We start from the raw sequence: 21,652 nt of genomic DNA, 5'->3' as shown, positions 1-21,652 counted from the left end.
CTTGCATAGGATTCATATCCTAAAAAGTGACTCAAAGCTACAAAATATTAAACTCAGTATGATAGGACTCAGAACTCAATGATTTTATTCATTCAAGAAATATTTATTAGACTCTAACATGAAACAAGCATTTATGCAGGTACTAAGGATCATGTAGCATAACAAAGTCACTCTTCTAAGAGTTCACATTCTAGCTCTGGGATATAAATAAGATATGATTGAACAAATACATAGTGGGTGAAGGTTGGTAAGAACTCTGAAGACATAGGAGGAGGGGACATTTTATGTGGTGAGTAGAGAGTGACTATTTCATGCAGGAGGTCGGTTATGGTCTCCAAGACAAGGTGACATTGAAGCAAAGACCTGAATGGAGTGAGGACATTCCCACAGGGAACAGGATGCTCTCAGGCCCTCGGGCATGAGCATGCTTGAAGTGATGACAAGAAAGAATGCAACTCAACTGAAATATAAATGAATGGCCAGATTTAACAATTAACCACCTCAAAGAATTTGCAGAAAGCAAAATGTTTACTTAACACTCTAAAAGTTTGAGGTAATACAATTTCACAGCAAACTTTAATTTTTAAATACCCTGAAAGTTTGTAATAAAAATACTTTTATTTTTCCTGAATTTTCTTATTTTCTATTTTACTCTTTTCAAAATTAAAATTTTGTCCATCTTGGTTGTGTAGAAGGACTCAGTCAAAGAGAAATATTAATTCATATGAGATGCCAGATTTTTGCATTTCTTGCTAAAATGTGCTAATGAGAGCATACATTTGTTTAGTTATATATCATATTTTCTTCTCAAAATAGAACTATTAGAATAATAGTGAAATATTAGAAAAAATATCAACCCAAATTTGTATTCTAACACCCAAACAACATATTATGTTTATTAAACTTGAGTGTATTAGGTTTCTCCAGTAAAACAGAATCAAGGAAAATATATATAATTTTTCATGTAACTATTATTTATATTATTTTTCATATATACTTTTTCATATAAGAGGAAATTTATTATGAGTATAGCCTTCTGTAATTGTGGAGGCTTAAGATCCCTTGATGTGCTATATGCAAGCTGGAGATCAAGGAAAGCAAGTGGTTATTCCAGTCTGAATTCAAAGCTCCGAGGAGGAGGAGGTGAGCTGCCTGGTTCTGGTCTTGAAGACCTAAGGCTCAAGAGTCAGGAACAGATCAGTAGACATATCACAGAGTGAGAGAACACTCATGTCCCAGTGAAAAGACAGAGAGAGAGAGAGAGAGAGAGAGGTATGGAGAATTTACATTCCTGTACTCTTTTGTTCTAGTTGGGTGAGCCCTCATTGGATTGGATGATAGACACCCAGCCGTTAATGAGAACAGATCCTTTTACCAACATCCACTATTTTAAATACTAGACTCTATTGGAAACACCCTCATTAACATGCAAGGAATATTATTTTCCCAGATATCTGGGTATGCCTCTATCCAATCAAACTGACACGTAAAAGTATCTACCACAAACAGTTAACGTTGCATTTAATTCTGACAAATTTGCCACACCTCTATGGGGTAATAGTATAGGGCACTCACCCCATTTTCTCTGATTATGGACTGTTTTCTGCACTTCTTATATGTACGTTTGCATTGACACATGGTACAAAATTTTCATGTGAAATGAGCAAATACATAACATCCTTAGTGAGGGTTTTGACAAGAAGATCTCAAAAAGCTAATTTAGTCATTCTCACTCAGGTATTTCTTTCTGGATATAATATTGTCTTTTTCCCAGGAAATAAACTTTTACAGAAGTAAGGGTATCACTACAAGAGCATAACTTTAGTGGAGTCTCAATATAACTCAGTACATGAAGATTTGATGGGGATGAATCCAGGAATAGTGCATGTAATGAGGGTAAAATCAAAATCCTAAAGATTATATTGATTCCAAAAATTTAATGCATTTTTGAACTTTAAGAAAGCCCTCTTGACCTCCTTGTTTCTCAGGCTGTAGACCATAGGGTTCAACATGGGGATGACCATGGTGTAGAACACGGAGGCAATTTTGTCAGTGTCCATGGAGCGGCTGGAGCTGGGCTGTAAGTACATGAAGATGACTGTCCCATAGAAAATGGAGACAGCAGTGAGGTGGGAGGCACAGGTGGACAGAGCCTTCCTGTGTCCTGAAACCGAGTGCATCTTTAGGATGCTAATAAAAATGAAAGTGTAAGATATGCAGATCACCAGGAGAGCAAAAAAGATGTTGAAAATCACAATATACACTAGAAGCATCTCATTCACATGTCTATCAGAGCAAGAGAGAGCCATGACTGCTGGAATATCACAGAAAAAATGGTGGACCACGTTGGACCTGCAGAAGGTGAGACTGAACGTGTCTGTAGTGTAGATTGAGGCATTTAGGAAACCAATGACATAAGAGCCAGAAATCAGCCAAGTGCACACCCTGGTCGTCATGGTGGTGGTGTAGTACAGGGGCTCACACACAGCTGCATAGGGGTCATAAGCCATTGAGGCCAAAAGACAATTTTCCACAGTTGCAAAGACTGCAAAAAGGAACATCTGAGCAGCACAAGCATTGTAGGAGATAACTGTGTCTCCTAGAAGGAGTCCAGCCATGACCGTGGGAGTGACAGCTGAGGAGTAACAGATGTCCACCAGAGACAGGTTGCCAAGGAAGTAGTACATGGGAGTGTGGAGACGAGAGTCCAAGACGATCAACAGGATCATCCCCAGGTTCCCAGCCAGAGTGATGGTGTAGATGAGCAGGAACGTCAGAAAGAGGGGAAGCTGCAGACCTGGGTCACTGGTCAGTCCCAGCAGGATGAACTCTGTCACTTCTGTCCTGTTCTCCATCAGCATTGTCTGCTCTGTAACCACTAGAAAAAAAGGAAAACAAGAAAATGAAATGAAATGAAATTGGATATTATGGCATAAGATATATTCTGTTACTGTAGCAACAATTAATATTTCAAGATTGTCCAGAATAATTATGGACTTCATAATGAAATTGAATGAATTAATAATATTACAGTGCTGCATAGTATGAGTCTGAGGAATTTAATGGATCATGTGCACAATGGTAAAATCTTATGCATTTGTTTACTGAGACATAAGCAACTTAAAATGATAAAAAAGACTTGCCTGGATGTATCTATCTATGAATTCATTTCTCTTAAGCTCAGTAGAAAGTGAGACTTCCATGGTGCCCACCTGTAAGAACTGCTATAGGCATTTTAGATATGTGTTCAAACCCTGCTCTTCAAAATGTTTATGAGTTTAGTCAGTTGTCACATCCATATAAATTATTTAGCAAAAGTTAAATTATTCATATTACAAAAATATTAACTGATGATCTCTGCACTGGACCCAACCAAATTTCAACACATGATAAGTGGTTTCTAAATCCAAGGGTCTAAAGAAAATTTAAATACAACTATGTTTAACTGAGTTTGCAATCACTCATTGTCTTTTATGGCTCAAACTCAAGGTTTGAGGTATCCCAGTGAATAAGACAATGGTTGATCAGATGGTAATTTTGTCTTGTTCTCTGTATAGTTTCATCTCACTGGAGGTAAAACAAATAAAACCAATGAAACAAACCTTCAGGAGAGTTGAAATGACCCTTCTTTCACTAACAAAAATGTCCTCAGTGAGTTAACAAGCTCTGAACTGAATGGTAAAACAGCCTGTGTTCTCATCAGCACATCTGCACCTGTTGAAAATGGTGTGGTTTCAAGCACTAACTTTTGGATTGGCTTGAAGAAGACTTCTACTTCTGAACCTTTGTAGCACATCTCTGTGCATAGTAGATGCAGTGGGATAGCTGTGGTCATAGGAACAAGTTCATCTTGCAGATGTGTTTCTGCATATCCTCAAATGCAGCAGACACAGAGCTCAGGTCCCTGGGAGAGACACATATTCCACTTACCATTTACCACATGAGAGACACTTGTTCTGAACCATCTCCCAGGAATGCCATATTTCTACCTGCAAAATCAAGAAAGCAAGGAGACCTACTCTGAGGCATTATTGTGAGAACTAATTAAGATAATGAATACATGAAACACAGTAAGATGCTGGGTGTGAAGCACAGACTGATAAGTGTTAATGTCGCATTGTTCTTAGGATGGGATAACAGTTCATCTTGGTTTGGTCAAGGTAGTTGCCGACATGCAGGGATTCAGTCCTAGGCGATGTAAAAGCCTAGAGTCCTCTCCTCCCAATTTGCATTTCCTCCCCTCCAGGGCCACTGTGAGACTGTGTGATCTTCAGTGCTTCTCACTGTGCCCTTCACCAAGCATGTGATTGCTCTTCCTGGAATTCCATGTGGGCCACTGATATTAAAAATTCCTTCCTTGAAATCCATATTTTAGTTTGGGTTAAAGAGTCTGTTGTTCCTAAAACTCATTCTTCCCCTCAGTGGTGTCTTCCCATAGCCAAACAATAGAGACCCAGTGTTGAAAGTTTTCATTTATGGCCTGTCAGTAGGTCACACAGTTTTGTGGCAAGATCTCCATTGCATAATATTTTATTTGAATTTGTTCCTGTGTAGTAACAGTAACTTCCATTTATTTAAATTGAAGCTTTTTGAAAGATATCCATGCAACAGTCACTACTATTCCTTAACATTTCTCTCCTAAGCCTTTGGCAACTTCAATTTATGAATCTGCCCCTGAAGACATTATAGTTGCAATCTTAACACACATGTTCACATTTAACCATGCTCTAGAACATATTTTATAGAAGAATATCACATGATAATTATAATATATTTACAAACATGTGTGAGTGTGTAAGGTAGGCCATGTGAATATTCCTACTTCCTAATAAGGAAGCGGGATTTGAAAAGGTGGTACAGATAGTATGAGAAAGACTCAAGATTTACAAGTTAAATACACCTCCCAAGAATAACATGATATAATTATGAAAGTCTTGAAATGCAGATCAAAGCATGTTAATACACTGAAGACTCTTGTGGTTTAAAGAAGGGTAATTTCACTATTCTGAATTTTTGGGTTGTGTTGCATGCATTTATTTTTAACTCTCTAATGAGGTGCAGATGTATAGTGAATAAGATAATATCACTAACCAATGAAGAACAACATCTTATTTTTGGTTCATAAGTTTCTTGAGAAAGAAGCATGACTTGTTAAATAAATCACTGAATGTATCATGCCAATCATTTTTTAAAAATATTTTTTAGGGTCAATGGACCTTTATTTTACTTACTTTTTTGTGGGACTGAGAATCGAACCCAGTGTGTTGAACATGCCAGGCAAGGGCTGTCCACTGAGCTACAACCCCAGCCCAGTAGCAAACATTTTGACATTTATAAACCAGACTCACATCACCATTTCAGAAATATTTTGAAAGCATCTCTTTCTATTTGCAAATAAGTCATAGTAGTTTCGGCAACCCACTACTTTTGCATGAATTCCATTTCTTACTAAAATGTTTGTGGATTATAGAGGTTTAACACTGTTACAGATGAAAGAAAAGTCCATCCAGAAGAGCAATTTTGAAATAGGAAAAAGAGCTTTGCATTTTGCAAAGGTACTGTTAGAGTTTTCTCTCAGGCTGTGATCAAAAAAGTCCAACTTCTCCAAGGAAGGGAAAATGGAGGCAACAATGTTAACATAGATCAAGCTCTGAATCTACATGAATTCTTTCTGTGCTCTTGAAAACTGACTTACCTCCTTCTGATTTGTAATATAAACATGATCAGTAACTTCTCTCACACAAGTCACAGATTATTTCTGTAAATAATAAACAAGAAAGGTCCTTAAAACATGGTGAAGGTGTGGTCATTTAGAAAGCAATCCATGTGATTGTTATCTTTTAACTTTCCCTGACTCTGGTTGAAGGCTCACAGGAAGTCTTCTCTTCAGAAGAAGGCCTCCTTGCACTAACAATTGTCACTCAGATGAATGAATGACATTCAGTGGGGCATGGCATGCAGGTGTCCCTCTTTAAATGACAATGATGTTTGGTCATGTTGAGATTGCAGAGGCTAATGCATGGAGATCTGGAGAGAATTATAGAAACTGAGAGATCTCTGGAGGCTTGCCCTGTGAGATTATCTGAACATCCACATCAAGTTTTCCTAAGGTAGAAGCAATTAACCTGTCTGTAGGGATCAAGGTGGTTATTATATTTTTAAAATAAATGATAAATGGGAAACAAAAAATACATATGTGTGGGTAGTTTGAAATGTTTATATGTGTATACGTGTGTGTGTATTGATTAATGTTTATGTCAGGTTAAACATGACTGTCCATTCAAACACTTATCATTTTCTTAATACTAAAAACTTTCTAAATTCTTTTGTCTACTGTTTTGAAATGCGCCACAGTATATAATTGTTTTCTAGAGCCACCTAAATGTGCACTGTTCTGTTTGTGCAGTTGTCAATAGTGCTGGAAGGTCTCACTGACGTGCTAACTTCATTTTCTTTGAATTTATAGTCAGTATGGGATTGCCGAATCGCGTGGTAGTCCTATTTTTAACTCTTTCATAACCTCCACAATGTCTGTGCTCATCTGCTTTCCCACCAGCAGTGTGTGCCGCTTCCCTTTCTTCCACATCCTTCCCAGGGCTGGTTATTTTTAGTCTTTTTGATAAGGCCATTTTTACTATGGTGAAGTGCTCTCTCACTGTGGTTTTGATTTGTCTTCCACTGCTGATCAGTGAATCTGAGCGCTCTGTCATATGCCTGCTGGTCATTTGTGTGTCTTGCATTTTCAAATGTCTGTTGCTCAATTTTCATTACTTTTTTTGTTTTTTTTTTTTAAACTTTTGGAGTTACTTCCGTGTACTGTGTATCCATCCCTTTTCAGATTTACATGTTTCACATGTTCTCCACCACCCTGTAGACTTTCTTGCTAATCTGTTGATAGTTTCCTTTGCTGTACAGACGCTTCTTAGTCTGATGTAATTCCATTTGCCTATTTCTTGTTTTCTGGTCTGTTCTTCTGCAAAGGCAGTCTTTCCAAAACCTCTTTGCAATCCCTGTGTTGAAGCTTTCCCCTATGTTTCTTTCTGTTAACCTCATAGTTTCTGTTCATAACTTAAGTCTTTCGTTCATTTCAAGTTAATTTTTGAACCTGGTGAGAGATAATTATCTAGTTTCATCATTTCTTTCATATGAATGACCTGTTTTCCAAACATCATTTATTTAAAAGGCTCTCCTTTCTCCAAAATGTGTTCTTAGCACCCTTGTCAAAAATCAGTCATCTACAGATAGTGTCTAAATTTACGTCTGGCATATTTTGTTTCCCTGGTGTACGTGTCTGGATTCATGCCACTATTTTGCTGTTTGAATAATTCAGTTTGGGCAGAATTAATATTGTCAGAATGGTCATACCACCAAAAGCACTTTACAAATTCATTGCAATTCACATCAAAATTAAAATGGCATTCTTCATAGGAATAGAAAAAGCAGTCATGAAATCCATTTGGGAAAATAAGAGGCCCAGAATAGGCAAAGCAAGGCTTAGCAAGAAAAGCAAAGCAGGAGGTATCACAATACTAGACCTTAGATTGTACTACAGAGCTATAGTAACAAAAACAGCATGGTATTGGCAACAGAACAGACGTAAGACCAAATGAATAGAATAGCAGACATAGAGACAAACCTACATAAATACAGTTATCTCCTATATAACAAAGGTGCCAAAAAACATACATGGGAGAGAAGATAGCCTCTTTAACAAACGGTGCTGGGAAAACTGGAAATCCGCATGTAGTAGAATGAAACATAATCCCAACTATACCCTGCACAAAACCCACCACAAAGTGGATCGAAGACCTAAGAATGAGACTAGAAACCCTGCATCGGCTGGAAGATGTGGGTCCGACAATCAAACATATCAACTCAGGAACTGACTTCCTTAACAAGACTCCTAAAGCAAAGGACTAAAATCAAAAATCAATAATTCAGATGGCATCGAAGTAAAAAGCTTCTTCATAATGATGGAAACAATCAAGAGAAGAAAGAGCCTACAGAATAGGAGAAAATCTTTGCCACCTGCATTTCAGATAAGACATACAACAAAGAGACAAAAAAGAAAAACCAAAACAAACAAACAAAAAATATCCACAAATAACCCAGTCAATAAATAGGCAAAGGAACTAAACAGATTCTTCTCAAAACGAGTATGAATGGACTACAATTATATAAAAACTGTCCAACACCTCTAGCAATTAGAGAATGTCAAATTAAAATTACACTGTTTCATCTCACTCCAGTCAGAATCACAACAATCAAGAATACAAGTAACAATAAATGTAGGTGAGGATGTGGGGAAAATCTTATATTCATACACTGTTAGTGAGAGTGCAAATTAGTGCAACCAATGTGGAAAGCAGTATGGAAATTCCTCAAAAATTTAGGTATGTAACCACAATTTGACCAAGTTATCCTGCTCCTCAGTATATATCCAAAGGAGTTAAAGTAGCACACTACAGTGACACAGCCATATCAAATATTTACTCTAGCTCAATTCACAATAGCTGGGCTCCGGAGCCAACCTAGATGCCCTTCAACAGATGAATGGATAAAGAAACTGTGGTATACAAACACAATGGAGTATTACTCAGCCATTAAGAATGACTTTATGAAATTTTCTGGTAAATGGATGGATCTGGTAAATGGATGGATCTGTAGACTATTGTGCTAAGGGAAATAAGCCAATCTCAAAAAACGAACATTAGATGTTTTCTCTCATGTGGAAGGCAATCAACAATAAGTGGGGAGGGATGGAGAATAGAATTTTCAGTGGAGTAGAAAAGAGAAAAGGCGGGGAAGAAGTGGGGTTGGGAAAAAGAAAAACAGTGGAATGAATCTGATATAGCTTTCTTCTGTACAAGTACACCACAGTGAATCTCACCATGGTGGGCATCCACCTGAAATTAAAAAAAAATAACTATGGGTAAATGGCAGAAAGATCAGTAGAGGGGAGGGGAAAATTACTATGATGATGATGATTATTATTGTTGTTATTATGATTATTATTGTTACCAGGAACTGATTTAGAACAATATATTCCGTATTTTTATAATTATGTCAAATTGGATTCTACTGTTACATATAACTAACTTGAATATAATCTTAGCTGACAGCTTTTTATAAATAGTCTATCATGTTGAGATATTTTCCTTCTCTACCTAGTTGGTTCCATGCCTTTTTTTAATCTTGAAAATACATCAAATGCCTTGTCTTCACGTATTGAGATAATAATGTGGCTTTGTCCTTACTCTTCGTTGCTGTGGCATATCTTGTTTGCAGATTTGCAATATGCTGCACGTCCTTTCATCTGGGATGAATCCCACTTGACTGTAGTGAATAATATTTCAAATATGCTGTGGGATTCAGCTCACTAGTATTTTGTTGGGAAATTTTGCATGTGGGTTCATTAAGGATATGCAACTGCAGGTCCCTTTTTTATTGTTGTATTTTGCCCTTTATGTGGTTTTAGTATTAGGATTATGCTGACCTCATGCAATGTGCTTCGAATGATTTCCCCTCCTCCCTCCCTCCTCCTGTCCTCCCTTCTCCCCCTCCTCCTCCTTCTTTTTCTTCTTCTTCATTTCTTTTGAACAACTTAGAGTATTGGTATTCATTTCTTCTTTATGTGAATGAAGTCATTTTCTTATTGTATGCTCTTTATTACTTATTCTCATTACTTGTTACTGGGGTATTCATTATTCTCATCATTGTTACTGGGTTACTGGGTTACTTTTCTATTTCCTCATGATTTCCTCTGGGTTGTTCTATGGGTCTAGGATTTTGTCCATTTTGTCTAGGTCATCAAATTCATTTGTGTATCATTGTTCATAATGATCTCTAGTGATCTTTTGCATTTCTATTGTCTTCCTTTCATTTCTGATTTAACTGAATTTTCTATCTCTTTTGTTGGTCTCACAAGTGACTTGTCTATTTTGTTTTTATGTTCCAAAAATCAGCTCTTTATTTTCTTGATTTTTAAAAAATTTCCATTTCATGTATTTCTCCTCTGATCTTCATTATTTTATTGTTTCTACTACTTTTTAACTTGGATCATTCTTATTCATTAGTTTCTCAAGCTGCAGTGAGTGATAAATTGTTTACTTGAGATCATTTTGCTTCTTTGGAGTAGGCACTAACTGCTATGACTTTCCCTCAGAGCTGCTTTCAATGTATCTATTGGGCTTGGAAGTCTCCATTTTTATTTATTTAAACAAAATTTTTTAAGCATCCCACTTGATTTCCTTCTTGATCCCCTGCTTGTTCAAAAGCAGTTTGTTTAATTTTCATTTATTTGAATAATTTCAAAAGATTTTCTTGTTACTGTTTTCTGTTTTCAGGTATTGTGGTCAGAAAAAACATTGAATAATATTAAAAAAAATGTCGAGACATTCTGTAGCCTTATTATCTAACCTGAAGAATGTTGCATATGCTGAAGAGAAGCATGCTAATTCAGCATCTGTCAAGTGCAGCTCTTGGATGAAATGTCCTGTACATGTCCCTGTGACCCATTTGGTTAGGTGCATCAATTCTGCTGTATCTGTGTTGATTTTCTGTTTGGGAGAGCTTCTCATTCCAAAGATAGAGTATTAAAGTCCCCAAGTATTACTGTTTTGGAGTCTGTATCTGCCTGTCATCTGGAAGTTTATCCTTTTTATAAAAGTAAAAAAAAAAAAAAAAAAACTGATGAATATAGCTACATAACTAGACAACAAACAAGTATAATTGAATTTTACTTCTAAATTCTTTACTTTCTTACTTGGCTTTAAAAATACACAAAGCATTGATCATAAACTTATGTTAAAGGACACAAAACATACAAAAAATTTTTTGGGGATGAAAACATGAATCTCGGGATATAGCTACATAGGAGCAGAGGCTGTATCTATTCACACCTCTGCCATACTCATGCTCTACTGGGACAAAACACACTTCTCAGCTGAAGAAGACCTTGGAAGGTGGGAAGACCTACCATTCTGTTGGATAGGCAGAATTAATATTGTCAAAATGATCATACTGCCTTTATAATGAAAAAGAAAACAATCTTCATAATATATATACATATGTGTGTGTGTTACTTGCAGAATATATGACTAAATTAAAGGAGTTCTGATTCTGAAGAACCTGCATAAGACTAATTTTGGTATTGAAATTGGTTCTACAGGAGCAGAATCTTAAGGATGAGTTTTCTGATTTGCTTCTGGGGATTCTGGAATTGGATCTCCAAACTGGTTAGCTTGAAGAAGCACTGATGACTATATTTTCAGTAGTGAATAGAACACAGCAGTCCATGACAAACTCTGGCAATAGAGCAACACAAAATACCACCACTGGATACTCATAATAAAATACTCCAAAAACAAGAATCTGAATAACCATGAGCATGCGCCCACTCAAAGTTCATGTGAGACCAAAGTTTCAGTGTGATCACTTATTTAATTAGTGTTACTTGCTACTTAATCGATTATGAATCCCTAGTAAAAATTCTGAGACACTTTGAAATGATCTACCTCATGATGGTATTTTGAGAAAATCATTTTGGAATCAAAAATAACTTTCCTACGTACAAATATGAATACATAACCAGTGAAAGTTAACATCACGCACAACCTGGAAAATGGGATTATAATTAGATTAAATCATACTACCCTTATGGATAATATGTCAAAATACACTCTACTGTTACATACTAAAATGTACAAGAAAAAGTTTAAATGAAATCAATTACATAAAAATTTAAGACAAAAGATAAAAAACACAAATTGGGGTGAAAGTGAAGAGTGTGAAAACTGAGTGACAATGTAGAAAAAAAATTTCAAGAAATCAGAAAATAAGCAATCATGAGAGACACTGAATTTTGATCTGTAAGATTTTTATTATGCAAAATTCACTTAATAAAAAATGCTCAAAAGCTTCAAAATATTGATGCAATTAAATGCAAATCTGAGTTATTCATTTCTTTTACAAATATTTATTAAAATTTACTATGAAACAGGGACCTACTAAGGGACCAATAGTCATGTTGGGACAAATCTGATAAAGTCAATGCTCTCAGGGAGTTCACACAGTTGGGGAAGTTAAACAAGAAAAAAAGTAAACAAATATATAGGATGTGAGGGCTGATAAGTACTATGAAGAAAGATAAAGGAGTCCCTACTATCATTTTTGGTGGTGAGTGAAGAGTGACTATCTCATACAGGTTGTTTTGGGAAGACTTCATGACAGGGTAGCATTGAAGCAAAGCCCTGGATGGAGTGAGGACATTCCCACAGGGAACAGCAGGCTCAAGGTCCTCAGGCATGAGCAAGGGTCTCATTGGGAAGAGACAGCAAGGATATCAGTGAGAAGGAAGAGGTATGAAGGACACACAGCTGATAAGAGAGAATGCAGCTCAACATAAAACATGACTGGGTGGAATTAACAACTTCAGAGTATTTGCAGAAATAAAAGTGTGCAACATGATTTCTCAGTTTAATTTTTCAATGTTTTAAAATTTTGCAGGAATATATGAGTATATTGAAACATTTTTCCTGAACTTTCTAATTTCAACTCTGGAGATATGGAGGTTGAATGACCTCCATGTGCTATCTGCAAGGTGGAGGACAAGAAAGGAGGCGGCGGGATCCTGTTCGAGTTTAAAGGTCTAAGCCTGGAAGGTGAGCATGACTTGGGCAAGTCTTGAAGACCAGAGTGCCAAAGTGCAGGGTCAGATCAGAGGTCTAGTGTGCAAGGTGAGAGAAGATGGATGTCCCAGAAAAGGGAGAGAGAGAGAGAGAGAGAGAGAGAGAGAGAGAGAGAGAGAGAGAGAGAGAGAGAGAGAGAGAGAGAGAGAAGAGAGAGAGAGAGAGAGAGAGAGAGAGAGAGAGTTGTCCCTTTCTCTGCTTTTTGTTCTGCAGGCAAGCCCTCAGTGGATTGGCAGATGGCTCCTCACCTTGGTCACTAAGTCTACTGCTTCAAATGCTAGATTCCAGGGAAAGCCCTCAAGGACACTGTGGGCAAATATGTTACTGGGTCTCTAGCAATCCCTTAATGTATTCAAATTAAACCAAAGTTATCCAAAACAAGTAGCCCCATTACATTTAATTCTAGCAAATTTACCACATCCATTTGTGTGTGATGCTCAATGACACTTGAGTGCATTGCTTGTGTTCCTTCTTAGTGCAGCTGTTTTAAAAATATTTACATTGACTAGGGTATTATTAATTAGTGGTAAAAAAAATACCATGTAAAATGCATGAGTACATCAATGTCCTTAATGGCAATTTTGATAAGTAGACATCAAGATAACTTAGTCATTCTAATTCGGGCATTAATTTCTGGACTTAATGTTTTCTTTTCCCATTAAATAGACTTTCCAGAGGTAAGAATATCACATCAAGAACTTACCATCACTGTGACCGCAGATGTACTCAGTACATAGAGAAGACCTGAGAGGAATGAACCAAGGAATCTTAAACACCAAACCACAAGGTTAAAATCAAAATCCTAAAGATTATTCTGCTCACAACAAATGAACACCTTCTTGAATTTTACGAATGCACTCTTGACCTCCTTGTTCCTCAGGCTGTAGATCACAGGGTTCAGCATGGGGATGACCATAGTGTAGAACACAGATGCAATGTTATCCGTGACTGAAGAATGACTGGAGCTGGGCTGTAAGTACATGAAGATAATAGTCCTATAGAAAATGGAGATAGCACTGAAGTGGGAGGCACAGGTGGACAGAGCCTTCCTGTGTCCTGCACCTGAGTGTTATCTTTAGGATGGTGATAAAAATAAATATGTAGGATATTAAGATTATGAAGAGAGCAAAGAAGATATTGAAGCTGGCTACGTGAATAAGAATGAGTTCATTCACATGTCTGTCCGAGCAAGAGAGGACCATGAGTGCTGGAACATCACAGAAGAAGTGATGGATCACATTGGAAAGACAGAACACAAGGATGAAGGTGTTCTCAGTGTGGATGGAGGCATTGATAAAACCAATGACATAACAGCCTATGATCAGCGAAGTACACACACTGGTTGTCATGGTGGTGGTGTAGTGCAGGGGCTTACACACTGCTACATAATGATCATAGGCCTTTGAGGACAACAGATAATTTTCAACAGTAGCAAAGGCTCCAAAAAAGAACATCTGAGCAGCAAGCATTGTAGGAGATGACCTTGTCTCCTACAAGAAGCCCAGCCATGACATTGGGAGTGACAGCTGAAGAGTAGCAGAAGTCCACCAGAGACAGGTTGCCAAGGAAGAAGTACATGGGAGTGTGGTGACAGGAGTCCAAGATGATCAACAGGATCATCCCCAGATTCCCAACCAGAGTGATGGTGTAGATGAACAGGAACGTCAGAAAGAGGGGAAGCTGCAGACCTGGGTCACTGGCCAGTCCCAGCAGGATGAACTCCGTCACTTCTGTCTGGTTCTCTATCAATGTTATCTGGGAATAACTGGATGCTCTAGCTACTAGGGGAAAAAAAGTGGGTGGTGGAAATAAAATTAGGAAATGAATTGAAATTGGAAATCATAGCACAAGATATATTCTGTTATTATAGTAGTAACTCTTATTTCAATATGCTCCAGAAAATACTTAGGGTTTATAATCAAATTGAGTATAGTACTTAAATACAGGGATGTATACTGTGAATCTGAGAAATTTAATGGATCATGTACACAATTTTAAATTTTTTATTTTTGGTAAATGAGACCTAGATCACTTAAAATTACAAAAATTATTCCTTGAATGTATCTCTCTGTGACTTCTTTTGATCTCAATAAAACTAAAACTTCCATGTTGCTCACCTGTTAGAACTGCTATAGGCATGTGAGATGTGTGTTCACCCTCTCTAGAAATACTGTGAGTTTGATTATCTGTTACATTCCTATACATTACTTAGCAAATGAAGATAAACTATTCATATTTGAAAATATTAATTGGTGATCTCTTCTCTGGACCCATACCAACCATCAACTCATGGGAAGCGGTTTCTAAATCCAAATTTCTGAAGAAAATTTAAATAAAACTGTGTTTAACTGAGCTTATAATTACTCATTGTCTCCTTTAGTTTACATCCAATGTTTGAAGTATCACAGTGAACAAGACAATGGTTGATTACATGGTAATTCCATCTTGTTCTCTGTATATTTTCCTCTCATTGGAGGTATAGCAAATGAAACATTTAAAACAAAAATTCAGAGCAGTTGAAATGACCCCTCTTTCAATGATGCAAGTGTCTTCGATGCATTTACAATGGATCGAAGGGTAAAATTGCCTGTGCTCTCACCAGCACATCTGCCCAGGTTGACCGTGGTGTGGTTCTCACCTGAATATCATTTTACTACTTGCATGATCAAGAACGCAATGAGACCTACCTTGAGGCATTAGGGAGAATTAGTTAAGATAATAAACACATGAAATACAGTAAAATGTTGGTGTTATGCACAGAACAATACATGTTAGTGTCACCTCATTTTAAGGCTGGGATAATGGTTCATCTTGGTTTGGTCAAGGTGTTTGCCAACATGCAGAGATTCAGTCCTAGGTGATGTGAAAGTCTAGAGTCTTCTCCTTCCAATTTCCCTTTCCTCCCATCCAGGGCCACTGTGAGACTGTGTGATCTTCAGCGCTTCTCACTGTGCCCTGAACCAAGCATGTAATTGCTGTTCCTGAAATTTCACGTGGGCCACTGATATTAAAAATTCCTTCCTTGAAATCCATATTTTAGTTTGGGTAAAAGAGTCTGTTGTTCCTAAAACTCATTCTTCTCCTCAATGGTGTCCTCCCATAGCCAACAATGGAAACCCAGTGTTGAAAGTTTTCATTTATGGCCCATCATTTGGTCACACAGTTTTGTGGCAAGATCCCCATTATACAATATTTCATTTGAATTTCTTCTTTTGTAGTAACAGTGACTTCAATTGTATTGAATTGATGCATTTTGAAGGATACCCATGCAATTGTTACTACTATCCCTAAATATTTCTCCCCTAAGCCTTTGGCAACTTTATTTATGAACCTGGCCCTGAAGACATTATCATTGCCAGTCTTAACATGATCACTTTTACTATATACCATGCTCTAGAACACATTTCCTAGAAAAATAATATGTGATAATAATAATATATTACAAATAAGTGTGCATGTGTAAGGTAGGTTTTGTGATTATTCTTACATATCAGTAATTGTTACCTTGAAAAGTTATGTTATGCTGTAAAATTATTCAGGTAGTATGAGAAAGACTAGAGATTTACAAGTTAAATATACCTCCTGAGAATAACATGATATGATTATGAAAGTGTTGAAATTCAGGTCAGAGCATGTTAATTCACTTAGGACCCTTTTATGTTTAAAGAAGGGTCATTCTCTGTTTTGAGGGGCTTTTTATGTATGTGTGTTTATTTTTTAATCTCTAAAGAGATGAAAATACATAGAGAATAAGAAAATATCACTGATCAGTCAAAATATCACATTTTATTTTTGGTTCAGACTTTTGTTGAGAAAGAAGCATCATTTGTTATATAAATCTCTGAACATGTCATGCTAAACATTTTGACTTTTATGTCTCAGACTCACGTCATCATTTCAGGAATATTTTGAAAGCATCTCTTTCTATTTGCAAATAACTCCTAGTAGGTTAGGCAACCCACTGCTTTTGCATGAATTCCATTTCTTATTAAATGTGTGTGGATTATAGAGGCTTAACACCTTGTTACAGATGAAAGAAGAGTCCGTGCAGAGTAGTGATTCTGAAATATGAAAAGCAGCTATGCAATATTGTATAGGTACTGCTAATCCTTCTCTCAGGTAGTGATCCAAACCTACCTTCTCCAAGGAAGGGAACAAGGGAGAAAAAAACACTAACATGATCAGTTTCTGAATTTATATGAATGCTTTCTGTACTTGTGAAAACTCGCTTACTTCTGATCTGTAATATAAACATGATCAGTAACTTCTCCCACACAAGTCACAGATTGTTTCTGTAAGTAACAAACAAGAAAGGTCCATAAAACCTGGTGAAGGTGTCATCATTGAAAAGCAATCCATGTGATCTTCTCTTTTCAGTGCTTTCCTTGACCCTGACTGAAGGTTCATAGGAAGTCCTCTTCTCAGAAGAAGGCCTGTTTTCACTAACAACTGTCACTCAAGGAATGAATGACATCCAGTGGGGCATGGGACTCAGGTTTTCTTCTAAACTCATGTGATGTTAGTCATGTTGAGAGTGTAGAGGCTAATGCATGGAGCGCTGGAGAGTTTTATAGAAGCTCAGAACTTTCTGGAGGTGTGCCTGTGAGAATATTTGAACCTCCACATCAAGTTTTCCTATGGAAGAACCAATGAACCTGTCTGGCAGTCACGTCAGTTACAAATTGTTAAATAAAATTTGTTGCTTAAGTGATAAATGAAAACCCAAAATACACATATTTATGAGTACTGTGAAGTATGTATGTATATATACATATACAGTGCAATGTTTACATCAGGATAAGAATTTTTATATACTTTTACTTGTAGGTGGACACAGTACCTTTATGTTTACTTCATCCTCAGGATTGAACCCAGGGCCTCTTATTGTGCAGCTGAGAGCACTCTACTACTGAGCCACGGATCCCTGCACCAGGATCAGCATTTTTTTGTTTTGTTTTCATTTTTTGTAGTTGATATAGCTTTATTTTACAAATAAAAAGTTATTAAAAAAAAAACACTATAAGCAAAGTTAAATGGCAATCTGGGAAATAATATTTACCTCTCGTATTATGAACAAAGGATTACATACCATCTCCTACCCTTGGCAAAACAAAACAAAACAAACCAGAAAGAACCCCTAGATATTGCTAAAATCTTAAACCACCTTCTAAAAAAGTGAAACACAGAGTTCCCAGAACAGGATATACAACTGGTCCTTCAACAAATGAAGAAAGTTTTTGCCTCACTCCTGGTAAGATAAAGACAGGTTTTTGAAACATAGAAAGTCTCTTCCTAAAGACTCCTTGAAAATCTAGGTCTAAACTTTTTTATTTCCTGGTTGAGACCCTGATAAGGGCTACCCATCTTATTCAGGTGTATGTCTTTGAGACAGAATCTTGCTATGTTGCCAGGCTGGCCTCCAACTCAAGGCCTCAAGTGATCCTCCTGCCTCAGCCTCCTGAGTAGTTGGGACAACAGGTGGGCACACATCACACCCCCAAGTAAGTGTGTGTATTTTTATTAACTTGAATCATATTGTCCTGCTCCGTTGGTCATCCTTTCCTCTATCCAAGTCAGTTTTGAGGATCTAGGGGCCCAGAAGCACTACTTTTTATCCTTCCCTGTTGCTGTTCCTGCAGTGTTTCATCATCCAGGAATGTCACTACAGTTAGCTAATCTATGAGGCTGTTCAACTGGTCACTAACATGAACTCATGTACCTGCTCTCTGGTCGGGGGAGGGGGGGGGGGGGGTGTTCTGTGAGAACATGGACCTAAACATGGTTCCCAAGAAGGTGACTTCCAATATCACTCAGATCGGGAGGAAATATTTACATCTCATATTGTGAACATAGGATTCAAAACTTTGAACTTCACACCCAACAAAGTCAAAAGCATGAAAACCAATGGCATTTTAAGGAGGGGCAATAGCTGGAGAGGAGGTTGTAGCAGGCGCTATTTATGAAGGAAGAGTGCCTGAGAAAAGGCAGCTACCTCCATGAACAGCTGTGCTGAGTGCCTGTCTCTGCGGACACAGGTCAGGCAGCCCCAGGTTCCAGCTGTTTGAGCTTCTCCTGAGTCTCCTGGAGTTGGCTTCGATCCCAGTCGATATGGGTCTGGAGGCTGGCTACATCTGCAGCTAGCTGCAGGCCTTCCCGGGAGCTGGTTTGGGCCTGCCGCAGACTATGAGAAACCAGGATGGCAAACCAGTTCAGGGGGTCCTGAGGGGCTGCAGAGGGCTCTGGCTCCGCAGTTCAGTAGGGCCCTTGCGCCTGCGCAAAGCTGACTCGCGAGGCCGCACCTCCTCTGGAATCTGGGCATCAGCTCTCACCATCCTGAATGTCTGGAGTCCGTTCTGGGTCTCACTGGCACACACACAGACCTGGGGCTCCACGCGAGAGCCCTACTCTAAGGGCCCTACCACTTGGCACCCATTGCATAGCGAGCCTTTGCAAGCGAAAGTCAGCCCTCCTGCGCTCCAGCGTTCAGCACCTGCGCTTCGCATCCAGCTCCTCCAGGTCTGTGAGCAGCTGCAGGAGACTCTGAGCAGCGAGTTCCCAGAATAAGCATTTTTTAATACTACAAGCTTTTAAAATTCTTTTGTCTACCTTTCTGACATGTAGGGTACATTATTGTTTTGTATAGTCACCCGATTGTGCAAGGTGGTTTCTATTTTTATGGTCAATAGTGCATAAAGAACATGCACACATGCCTCTGACATACTGACTTCAGGTCCTTTGAATTTATCCTTTGAATTCAGTACTGGGATGGCTGGACCACGTTGTAGGTCCATTGTTCATTTTTGGTGAACTGCATGCAGTTTTCCACAGTGGCCGTGCTGATCCACTTTCCCACCAGCATTGTGCGCAGGTCCCTTTCCTCCACATCCTTCCCAGGGTAGTTATTTTTAGTCTTTTGATAAGGCCATTCTTCCTGTGGTGAGGTGAAATCTCATTGTGGTTTTGATTTGCCTTCCCCTGATGATTAGTGAGGTTGAGCATTTTGTCTTATACTTGCGGGCCACTTGTGTGTCTTGGAGTCTCAAACACCTTTTGCCCATTCTATAATTGCTTTTTTTTTTTTTCTTTTCTTTTTTCCTTTGAGTTGTGGAGTCTCTTCTGTGTCCTCTATACCAATCCCTTTTCAGATGTACATGTTTCACATGTTTTCTACCATTTTGTGGGTTTTCTTGCTAATATGTGAATTGCTTCCTATGTTGTACGCAAGCTTCTTAGTTTGATGTTATTCCATTTGTCTTTTATTTCATTTTGTTTTCTGTGCTTTGGTGGAGGGGTTCTTCTCCAAAATTCTTTGGCAGGTTCTGGTGAAACATTTCCCCTATTTTTATTTTTATTAGCTTCATAGTTTCTGTTCATGCACTTAAGTTTTTAATTCATTTTTAGTTGACTTGTTAACTATTGTTTAGTTGACATGTGAGAGATAATTTTCTAGTTTCATATTTTTTCTTGTGAATGTTCAGTTTTGTGAACTCCATTTATTTAAAAGGCTTTTCTTTCTCCAATGTGTGTCTTAGCACCCTTTCCAACTTTCAGTCAACTGTAGATGTGTGGGTTTACTTCTGGTCCATTTTATTCCCCTGGTGTGTTTGTCTTTATTTATGCCATTATTCTGGTGTTTGAATAATTCATTTTTGGCATTTCTTTAGCGGTTACAGTGAACCTGTAAGTTGCTTTATGTGCTACAGACATTTTAACAATTTTTTTTAAGTTCATGAACATGGGATGTCATTCCATTTTTAGTAACTACTAATTTTTTTCATCAATCTATAAATTTTATTATAGAAATCTTTCACTTCTTTGAAGAAATTTATATCCAGGTATATTGTAGCTATTGTAGCTAGAATTGCTTTCTTGATTTTTATTTAAGATTATTTACTATGGTGTTATAACAATGTTACTTTATTAAATGTTCATTTTGTATTCTGCAATTTTGCTGAATTTGTTACTTCCAAAACTTGTTCAGAACCTGTGCTTTCAGTACCAGACTTTTACTATGCAGCCCTTGACTGACCCAAAACAGTCCTAAGAAGGGAAAATACTTGCCCCAAGTTGCCTCCATTCAGCCTGAAGAAGCTTGAGGGGTCATCTTAACATTTCCCGTTCCATTTGTTCCCTTAATCAGAGGGGGGATTGAGACCAGGGCAAAAGGACAGTCAGTGTAGAAATGAATGATTGGGTCAGGAAGGTGGGGGGTGGTTCCAAAGGAAATAAAATGCTAACATCTCCAGAGCGCTCCCCCTCCTCCAATCTGTTGCCAAAGTTATCTGCATCTAGGGAATTGTTCCTCCCAGTAAGGAGTTATTGTTAATGAGAACCCCTGGCCCATTGCAGCTCCTTTCCTGCCCTTGGTCATCAAACATTTTGTCACCATGTAGGCAGGGTGGGAGTGGGGGTCATGAGAAGAAAGGAAACCTAAAATTTATAAAAGGGGAAGGACACCCAACTCCCTCAGTCACCAGCTCTGGATTTCGTCCTGTCTGCTGGAGAAGTCTCTCTCTCTCTCTCTCTCTCTCTCTCTCTCTCTCTCTGTGTGTGTGTGTGTGTTCCATCCTTTAAATAAAACTTTTTTCTCTTGCCTTGGGTTTCTTGAATGTTCATTCTTCAACATCAGGGAACAGGACCAGATCCTGATTTTCAAGACCACTTTCAGTGGAACTGTGCAATAGAGAATACATAGAAATAGAAAAAAAAAAAAAAAAGTTTTTGGTGGAGTTTGTGGGTTTTTCTAAATGCAATATCACATCTTCAGAAACCATTTGTGTACAATGAATCAGAATGTGTCTGCAAAAATAGAAAAAATTAATAAAAAATTTTTAAAAAAGAAAGAAAATAACAATTTGACTTCCTCATTTGCAATATGGATGCACCTTAATTCTCTCCTTTGCCCAATTGCTCTGGCTCAGACTTCTAGCACTATGTTGAATAAAAGTGATGAAAGTGCATCC

At 37.8% G+C, this 21,652-nt stretch overlaps 1 protein-coding gene and 2 pseudogenes across 3 annotated transcripts; all 3 read right to left on the bottom strand.

Moving 5' to 3' along the window:
* Positions 1-1,910: 1,910 nt before the first annotated feature.
* On the bottom strand, positions 1,911-2,861 carry LOC306638402 (olfactory receptor 5B3-like; the record flags this gene model as incomplete). The annotated part of the gene is made up of 1 exon (XM_079101699.1): positions 1,911-2,861. The coding sequence occupies one exon, from the start codon at positions 2,859-2,861 to the stop codon at positions 1,911-1,913; it is 951 nt and encodes a 316-aa protein (XP_078957825.1).
* A 10,145-nt stretch (positions 2,862-13,006) lies between these two features.
* LOC306638401 (olfactory receptor 5B3-like) lies at positions 13,007-15,386 on the bottom strand (annotated as a pseudogene). The gene is made up of 2 exons: positions 15,377-15,386; positions 13,007-14,470 (listed from the first exon to the last, which is right to left on the bottom strand). The product of its transcript is annotated as an olfactory receptor 5B3-like (transcript).
* Positions 15,387-18,635: 3,249 nt separating this feature from the next.
* LOC306638400 (coiled-coil domain-containing protein 115-like) lies at positions 18,636-19,548 on the bottom strand (annotated as a pseudogene). Its single transcript has 2 exons — positions 19,465-19,548; positions 18,636-19,229 (listed from the first exon to the last, which is right to left on the bottom strand). The product of its transcript is annotated as a coiled-coil domain-containing protein 115-like (transcript).
* Positions 19,549-21,652: the final 2,104 nt, after the last annotated feature.

This window comes from Sciurus vulgaris, assembly GCF_902686455.1.
Source record: "Sciurus vulgaris genome assembly, chromosome: 11".
Taxonomy (NCBI): Eukaryota; Metazoa; Chordata; class Mammalia; order Rodentia; family Sciuridae; genus Sciurus; species Sciurus vulgaris.
This window is presented reverse-complemented; position numbering and strand designations above follow the sequence as displayed.